The 9,686-nt window shown below is 43.1% G+C and overlaps 1 protein-coding gene across 1 annotated transcript; it reads right to left on the bottom strand.

The window, feature by feature from the left end:
- Positions 1-28: 28 nt before the first annotated feature.
- Positions 29-8,929, bottom strand: gpr155a (G protein-coupled receptor 155a). The gene is made up of 14 exons (XM_070975691.1): positions 8,507-8,929; positions 7,093-7,492; positions 6,581-6,749; positions 6,336-6,491; positions 5,563-5,646; positions 5,348-5,468; positions 5,153-5,237; positions 4,681-4,768; positions 4,394-4,586; positions 3,024-3,154; positions 2,539-2,634; positions 2,391-2,455; positions 2,121-2,258; positions 29-1,916 (listed from the first exon to the last, which is right to left on the bottom strand). Exons 1-14 carry the CDS (start codon positions 8,904-8,906, stop codon positions 1,721-1,723), a joined length of 2,322 nt encoding a protein of 773 aa, XP_070831792.1. The 5' UTR covers positions 8,907-8,929; the 3' UTR covers positions 29-1,720.
- Between the last annotated feature and the right edge of the window lie 757 nt (positions 8,930-9,686).

Below are 9,686 nucleotides of genomic sequence, written 5' to 3'. Positions count from 1 at the left end.
AAAAACCCATGAAAATGATTCATTTAAGCAGAGTTAGTTTTCTGTTTATTACACACCTGAGAGAAAAACTGAATTACAGCAGCTCAGACTTTTCCAACTTCAAGTTCACAAAGTTTTTTTTGTCAGTCAATATTATGTTTACTTTGCTTTCAAGTAAACACATTAACATTCCCTGAGCTCTGAGACTCATTCCTTCAACTGCATTATTGACTGCATAAACTTGTATGCAAACTTGTCCTTAAAAAGCAGCAAAGTCTTGCTTCATTTAAAATAAGTTCTACCTGTTAGATTTGTTACTCTTGAAAACGCACGTTAAACGAAAACACCTGAGCTCTTACCTTTTATGTCCATCAGTCTGATCTGTTATGTGTTAATGTTTTACTCACCAGCTTCACTGCAGATTTAAAGACGCAGACTATCTGACACGTAAATAAACTAAGAGCGTGTCATATTGACTTCATAGAAAAACTGGAAAATCTTAAGATTATAACCCGATGTGTCGGTTGTAGACCTGCATTAGAATGACTTCCTGAAAGCTAATCTATGGTACTTAGTGGTAGCTGTGCGTGCAGTTTTTACACATAATGATGGGTTATAACTGCCATTTCAGGTGCTCCCACTGCCGGTTTTACCTCCACATAAATAGTTCTGATGGTTTACTGCACATGTCTGCTCACCTGACAGCTCATGTCCTTTTCCTAACTGATTGTTACAGTAATCCTGCAGCAGCTCCAGATCTCAGCAATTAACCTGGTGAGTGAAATGTTAAATGTCACACTGACAAAATATGACACAGGTGGTTAAAACGGCCCTTTGACCTATTAAAGCACAAGCTCCCTTTACACGAAGGCCACACAATACATGACGCACTGGCCTTTTCAGTTTTAAAGTTTCAAGTCTGTTGCTCTGCTGTCTGGTGTGGACAGCATGGGAGTGCAAGCATAAACTCCAGTCTGGTACTATCAGGTAAGATCAGTATTGTTCTTCCTGTTACCTGACCAAAAGATGTTTTTGGCAGTATTTTTTTTTTTTGCGCTGAAATGCCATTTACCTTTATGAAATTTAAGAATGAGGTTCAGGAGCAAAGACCCCGCCCCGAACACATCTCACTTCCGCACAAGTATTTAAACTCACCGGCTTCATTCATTTCCTTTCAACTCTGTCTTTGCACGACATGTGACAACGAGCAGTACAGCAAATCGCTCACCTCACACCGCGGACCAGAAGCTCATATTCAACCCTTCAGACAGCAATTCTTTTGAAGATCAGGAGATTCCCAAAGTCCCCTCCATCCACTAACATCCACCTCCATCAGCGCACTTGGCTGCGCTCAGCAAACCATAAACAACTCTCCAACCTGCTCGAGGTGCAGTCTCCAGGTGAAACGCTGTTTTACCTTCATCCCACATCCCTCATCCCTCACCGTCTGTGAAGATTCTCATTCATCCAGGTCATGGTAATTCTGTGTGCTTCTAAAGGGACTGGACTTGCTTGAGACGTTTCACCTCTCATCCAAAAGGCTTCTTCAGTTACCCCTCATCACTTCATCCCTCCTTCCCTACACCCTAACTTCCCTTCATCCCTCGACCCTCATCCTAATGTATTATCACCTATGCTCTCCTCCATCCAAAATACGTATTAAGCCATTAGAAATCTGTATCTTATCGGCGTGGTCTTTGTTAGTGAATGGTAAAAAATAAATGTCTTTGACACTTGTGTCTTATATCATGAACTGATAATAAAGGTGACTGTCTTGGAAGTCGTATTCCTGCTTGATGTGCTGGAGCACACCACCCTGCTGTAACCGCGTCCCATAGAGTACTGCCTCGCCATGGTCCTGAGCCAAGCCCACCTGCTGGAGCCACTCCACCAGTTCAGAGCCAAGAAAGCAGTCCTCCATAGTCCCCTTCCCACACCTGAAAAGTCCAACAACACATTCACTCAAAGGTCTACAGAAGAAGCAGACAGAGCCAACATGCCCTAATACTATAAGAAATAACATTTCTTTGTGTACTGCGGTATGTGAACAGCAACCAGGATTTGTTCCTCTACACGTCAGAGAGTTTATTTAAGACTGTTTGTCGTCAACCTCGGCAGTGAGTGAGACTATGTGCTCTCACCTTCTCATTTTGACAATGTCACGACAACACTGGTCTTTGTGGTATTTGGTGAACTGGGTGCAAGTCATCCTGGTATCCTCAGGTAAATCAGTCTGCGGCTGCTCTTCCTGCTTCTTTCTACACCACAGACTGTACAACCTAGACACCATTCACAAAAAGAAAGCAAACGCACAGACGCTGTTTAGTGCTGTGTACATATAGTATACTGTACACACAGGACATACAGTGTGCTGCGTGTGTTAAAAACTTCATCACATAAACATTCTTTACCTTTTCTTAAATGGCAGAATAATCAAATGCTTGTCCAGCCCAAACAGAGCAAATGAGAGAAAACCCTGGTAACAGAGAACATGTCATGACACTGGGACCGTGTGAAAAATGAACACTCACAATCCACTATCGTATCTGAGGCACCAACCTGTCCGTAGTTGGTCACAGCGCAGAAGAACTGCAGCTCCAAGTAGAGTTTACCAGGCACGCGGTTGAAGATCAGCCACAAGCAGCTGGACAAGTTCTGTCATAACAGCAATTAGGACAGATTTTACATCTGAGATGTAAACAGCAAATCTGGTTCACAGCAGCAGTTTGTAGAACAAGCTGAGTGAAATTAACTGCATTAGGACAATTTAAGCGTCAGTGACCATCCAGCATTTTTTAGATTTACAGAAAGCCTTATTTAATAATATGTCTTATCTGTTAAGACCGATAAATAATCATTTTCTGATGGCTTTTTTTTTGAATGGGTGTTTCTTAAGACGTCTTCCATCAATACTCACAGGAGCTGGAAATTACACAGCTCAGCCGTGCGTATCTGACTTTGTTTGTGATGCACTAAATATAATAATGGAGGCAGTAAGGCTGACTTCATGTCAGTGTGGAAGTGAAAGGTGGTGGTTTACTCACAGCAAGCAAGCTGACAGTCAGAAGCAGACATAAGAGCAAATGACGGGCCACTTGTTTATCTGCAGCCTGTTGGAGCCCCTCCACTCGGACGAGCAGGCAGTCTGGGGACTCGCACCTGTTCTCACACTGACCTGAGGGTGGCAGCAAAACACACATTTAAAATACAGAATCTTACTACTTTGAGAGAGCTGTACATGGGCTGCGGTGGTGCACAGTCACATGTGAGGCATGCTGATAACAAAGTGACACAAGTGAGGGTGATTCTTTCCTGTATTACTACAATATCCTCCCAGTTCCCACACAAAGAGCTAGTAATACACTACAGTACAGTACAGTACTGTGACTATGAGCACGATACTTTAGTAAACTTAAACAGGAGTCTTCAGTGAGCCGTAATTGAGTTACTACATGCAGGTAATAGAGCATGAATGAATCCACTCACTCCTCTGATGACATCTCCTTTCAAAGTAAGACAAACTTTAGCCAAGGAGGGTCAATTACAAGTCAAAGTCATTATTATGGGCGATTATGTGGGATGGTGACACAAGTGGTAACACAGTTCCCTCACAGCTAGAAGGTCCCGGTTCGAATCCCGCTGTGGCCGCTAGTGGCGTGTTCTCCACCATACCTTCAGTGCCTGCTCCTCGAGGAAAAAGGGCCTTTCTGTGTGGAGTTTGCATGTTCTCCCCGTGCTCACCTGGGGTATCCTCCATAAAAATACTCCCACTAAAAACATGCAAGAAGATCACCACCTGACCAATGGTGACGAAAGAGACTGGGTCCCCGGGCGCCGGTTGGATGGCAGCCGACCGCTCCTGGTCTGCCGCAGAGGAAGGCGACCAGAATGGGTTAAAGGCGGAGGACAAGTTTCACCAATTTGCATGGCGTGTGATTGCATGTATGTAATTGTGTGACAAATAAAGGGGATTGTCCCTTCGATTCTTCTTCTTCTTCTTCTTTTTCTTCTTCTTCTTCTTCTTCTTCTTCTTCTTCTTCTTCTTCTTCTTCTTCTTACCAGACAATGACACCAGAAAATTTGTTTCAACTGACTTCTTACTTCCTACTCATGTAACTGAAAATGATCTGTGGGGGATGGACACTGGGTGGAAGCTGCATTGCCTTCGTATCAGTTTGCTGTGGAAAACTTGTCAATAAAGAGCAGTCTTGACTTTGGATTATTGATTGTGCTTTTCATTTCCTTTCAAACTTGGGCGTTGACAACTGACAAACCATCTTATATGTTACAACTGGGTCACCAAACTGTTATTGTACTTGGCAGCCTGATCCTTATTCAGTGTCATTACATGGAAATCAACAGCTGAACTGTTGGATAAAAATCTCAAATAAATGATCTCCAGAACAGAAAGTACCTCTGTTGATACTTCCCGATAGGACAGGTTCAAACAAACTCTGTCCTTCTGGTTCGACTTCTGTCACAAGATCATCTGCAGAGTTTCCCTCTTGGATTTGGTCATTTTGTGCCCAGCTTCCCCGACTGAGACACACAAGAGCAACCCCACCCAGCACTATGCTGAGGGCAACTACAACTATGGTGTAGATTATCTGTCAAGAAAGCACACAAGGACTTTTAAATAAGCTTCAAAAGCAGTTCTTAAATGGCAGAAAGCAGGAAAATGATTTCCACTTATGTTGTTACCTGTTGTTTGCCATAGAAGAACGAGTCAGTCGTGTCAGACATTTTTTCCCCCGATATGAGCAATATAGCAGTAACTGAGGCTGGAAACCTGTCAACATGAAGACAACATTTACAACGGAATCACTGACAGTATCAAAATGTAAAATATAAACCAGCTCAGTGACAATGATTACATTTTCAGAAGTCTGATCATTTCCATTCAAGTGAGACACCATTACCCCAGTAAAATCAACCTCAGTGCTCTTGATCATAGAAAACACAAGAAATAAGAGATTCAGACTAAAATTTGGATTTTAAATGTTTCTATTTAACATTTAAAATCCAGACTTCAGCATAAATCTCCCTCTTGCTCTCTGTGTTCAAGTCGTCTTGCTGCGGTTCAACTTGTTCTCTGTGCAGCTCAAACCTTGCAAAACTCCCCCAAACAAAAGAGCTTGGTTTCATTTCTTCATTCTTCCTTAAAGTGACTCACCCCCAGCCTGCAATGATGAACATGCCCGGTGACACTTTCAGATCTTCAAACCTTTTCACGAGCACAAGAGACAGTGCTATCAAACCTAAAAATAAATATTACAAAATTAGCAGTCAAATGTCACATTTCATAGCTTCCCGAAACAAACAAAAGCAGGCTGATGTGGGTGGATGGTTGTGTGCGTAAACAGCATACCTGGCCACACATAAGTGCTGTAGAGCGAGGTACACAATAATGTGAAGGTCAGGACCTGCCCGACGAAATTGTCTTCTTTCACCACAAAGTTCCACAAGATCATCCCAATACATGTTAGAAGCTAGAGGCCGCATGAAAGAGATACAGTGGATTTCTTTTGTCAGTTTAAGTGATAGATTACAAAATCCATTCAGAGTCTGTGTGAGTGTGCTCACCTGTGCCAAGAACAGGTTCACCGTGAAAAGGTGAGGTAATCTCTTAAATTTCTTACTTAAAAACATGACCCCAATTGTCCAAACCTGCCAGACAAAACACACGGGTTTCAAATAACTTACATTCCAAAACAGAGACTTTTGCACAACTAATATGGATCATTGTTGGCTGGTTATTCTGTTTTAAAGCAAAGGAGAGGTGACATTATTCAACAGAACGAAACAGAAACACTAAATAAAAAAAAGCATAAGGCATAGGAGAGTACAAACACAAATAAGAACGTGTCATCACTGCAGACCGTCACTGTTCATAGCCACAAGTTCGATGTTCCTTAAAAAAGGCTGAAAGTGAGAATAAATGAGGAAGTAAGTCAATCAGGCAGTAAAGCATCTGTTTTTGTCACACATCCTCTAAATGACTGAGTCTCTTCATGTTCACCTGCATCAGCGGTTCAAGCATTTAAGAGGAAGCCATCTTTTTGTATCCTCCCTACACTGCAACATCACATGGACAGGAGATGTGCGATATCAAAAGTAGGTTGTGCTTTGTTTGGGAAGTAACTGATCACTGCAGGCCAAACGTCTTGCAGTTAAGAAGTGGAGCATGCGATAACAAATGCTCTATGAGGCTCTTTTGGATTCACTTTGACCTCTGTTTTCACACACTGAGATAAAACAAAAGAAACCAAACAACCAGCTGATAAAAAGCTGGTTATAAAATGTTACCCAACCACAAGCTTACATATGTGACACTGAAGTGGGTAGTTGTGACTCACCAGTGCAAAAAGGCTGACTATACTTATGTTAAAGCGGACATTCTGCAGCGAATCCATCAGGAGCTGAGGATCCATCCAGTGCATGGTGAGTAACCAGGCAGAAACATACATTAACGGAGCTGAGAGACAAGTGGTGATCACCATCCCAGAGGTTATCTGCAAAGCACAATATCATCATCATGTACAGTGAGTTCAAATGAAAAACCAGCACAGTACCTGAAAAGGTTGGAAGGTAAACAACTCACAACCCCGAGCTCTGCGTTGTAGTAGTCAGCATAGATGGCCGCACTTGGAGCAGTGGGGAACACTCCATAAAGAAAGGCATAGTTGGACAGGCTTGAGTGGTTCAGGGAGCTGGTGTTGCTATTGTCCAACAGATCCACCATGTCCTTACAAATCAGGGGCATTAGCAACCTGAGAGTCAAATCAAAAGACCATTCATTGAGGGGCTAGTTAACACTGCACAGAGGAATGCAGTGCAGTTAAATTATTTACATGCACTGGTTATTTTTGTGCACTCCTCAGAGCTCTTAACGGGTCATCCGTCTGGTAAAAGGCTTGTGGTCTGAGACAGGCCTGAGTCACCCCAACCGTCACCACAAAACAGCATGTTGGGAACACTTTACAAAGCTCTAACCTGCTGACTCTCTGCACTGAGAGCACGGCTCATTAGACAAGAGAAGTCATCTGATAATATTAAATCATCTCTTGTACAAAATAAACATCAGGAGCAGTAATGGCGTTTTTTTATACTCACAGTTTTGCTGTTGTAAGTAATATCAGTGTCACGACTGTGGCTCTGGTTAATTTCCCCAACTGGCCCGCCATGGACACACCCAGGTAGAAAAGAGCTGCTCCTGTGAACGCGTCGGCCAAGCCATCCACAAATTCAGCGATGATGGCAGGGACTGATCCGTGCAGGACAAAGTGGCCAATGATACCGATGAAAACCATGAATACTATGGGGTTCTTCAGGACCTGTAAAACTACAGTTCCTATGATGCGGAGTTTGCTCTGCTGGCGGTTTCCCTGATTCTTCCACTTCTGGATCTCGCAGAAGGCAAAGCCGATGGGATTTAGAAGGATCAGGGACACAGGTGCAACCAGGTAGATGTACTGGAGGTACTCTGGGTATGTGCTCTGGTACAGGGCCTCAACTGTGAATTAAGATGGGGACAAATGGCTCAATACTGCTCGAGCAGTTGGGATGTAACACAAATGCAGTCAAGAGGTCAAGAAAACTTCACCTAGACTTCACACTGAAATGTTGCATCAACACACGAGCACAAACGAGTAGACTCCCTGACATATTTTGGTTTATGCTCTTTATCATACATAAGAAACGTTGACACACACAGCCCCTGAGCTGTGGTGTTACTTGGCATGAATCTGTTCATATATCTGCTTTCATAAACCCTGCCATAAAAAATGCTCGTCTCATGTAAACAAATGGTGCCACGTAAATTCTGACATTGAAAAACTGGAGTCTCTTCTGACTTATAAGACAAAGCAGAACGTTTTACTTTGAAAGTTTGTGGAAATATAAAAAATACTGAGGTCAACTTTTGTAACTGAAGTGAAAGCCAAACAAAAAACACCTTTTGGAAATGTCACAGAACATTGAGAACAAGACGGTTTAGGAGCAAGTGGATGCTGCTATTAACTGCTGCTATTAACGTCCACTCCAGCTGAAATTTGCCTAACTGTTAATGATTAAATCATGCCTAAATGGGCCTGAGAAGGCTATTAAAAACCTCAGTATCTTTAAAGGAAACATGTAAACATGTAACGTTTTTTATTTTTTTATTTTATTTATTTACTTATTTATTTATTTAATTGGATAACTGGATGAGTTCATGTGCACTTCTTCATTTCAACCACAGGTAGCTGAGCAGAAGTGTGATGGTTTGTACTTCTGCAAATCCTTGTGTACAAAAGTACAAAATACTGAACCCCACTTTGCTCAGAAATGTCCACACTCGGTTTAGCAACAGTTTTAGCATGCACCTACTGTAATGTTGAAATGTGTTTTCTGAGGGAGTTTACGGTGTAACAAATAGATTATTATGCTTTTGTTTTGATGCGTGGGTAAACATAAGTCAGGCATAATTACAGCCGCAGCAATGAATGAAAAGCAGTGTGGGTGGTAGGTTTAAAGGTATGTTACTTACCGATGTTATATCCCAAAGCAAAGTCATTGCTTTGAGTGGTAAATATTGCGTAGAGCCCAGCCTTACTAAAGCGGCTGTCAGGACTGGCTACTATGAGCGTGAGGACGCACACGATGGAAAACACACACACTTTGGCGACGATGATGCTCCAGAGAAATGGCCAGATGACATTACTGAAGTCCAACAGTACCATTTTCTTAAAGAGCAGCGCTGGGAGGGCAAACTTTGACACAAAGCTCCCCAATCCCTTGGCCTGGGTGGAGGTGATGATGTTTGCCCTCCTCGCGATGTACCCACATAATATGATCCCAAAGCACTCCAAGAGAGCCGGGAAGAGCCTGTCGATGGACACGCTGGATGAGAGTGCGGATGAGTTGGTGCTTGTGCCGGGTGCCTCCATCGTGCCGATCCTCCCACTGTCAGCTGTCACGCGTGGTCGGCGGTCATGTTAATGTCTTGACTGCCGCTGCTCGGCGCTGAAAGAGGGAGACACAGTCAGAGGAGGAGTTCAAGAAGTTCGCCGTTACAGCCGTTGAAAGGGTCGGTGTCAAGGTGCCTGCGCTGACTGCGTGAAGTCAGTTCACCGAAACACCCTCATGTACCTGACATAACTCACTTAAGAGAGGCTGTACAGTTGTTAAAAAATACCCAGCAAGCGTCGCATTTTCAGCAAGTACGGCTTTTAAGCTTACTCTCACCTCTGAGTGCAGTTATGCCCTTTTATGCACCGCGTGTCAATCAAACGTCAGTCAGAGTGTTAGCCATTAATATTAGCCTGCTAGCTTAACTGGTGAGACGTGAAGGACGGTGTCGCCGAAAATCTGACCAGAAGGTACTTAAGTACACAGGAAAGCCAACACGTGTACAAGGTCCGCTATTACAAAGCTGCTGATATAACTGTGTACTGTTAATATTTCCTGTAGAGATAGTAAATAGTTCCCACCCAGCAACTTTCATAATAACCGGTTTGTCAACAACGAATGCACCAATCACATTTTGAAGAGGGGCGGGGGGCGGGACTTAGCTTACCTACCTGCTTCGAGGCCGTCTTCAGCGCTCAGCATGGAAATGTAATCATGCTGTAAGCAGCCAGGATCGGTTAGTGCCCTACAGCACAGCTGGCAGAGAAAATAGCCTCATTGAATGTATTTTATAACTAACATTATGCTGGAATATCTAC

Source organism: Chaetodon trifascialis, chromosome 12 (genome assembly GCF_039877785.1).
Source record: "Chaetodon trifascialis isolate fChaTrf1 chromosome 12, fChaTrf1.hap1, whole genome shotgun sequence".
In the NCBI taxonomy this organism is placed as follows: Eukaryota; Metazoa; Chordata; class Actinopteri; order Chaetodontiformes; family Chaetodontidae; genus Chaetodon; species Chaetodon trifascialis.
This window is presented reverse-complemented; position numbering and strand designations above follow the sequence as displayed.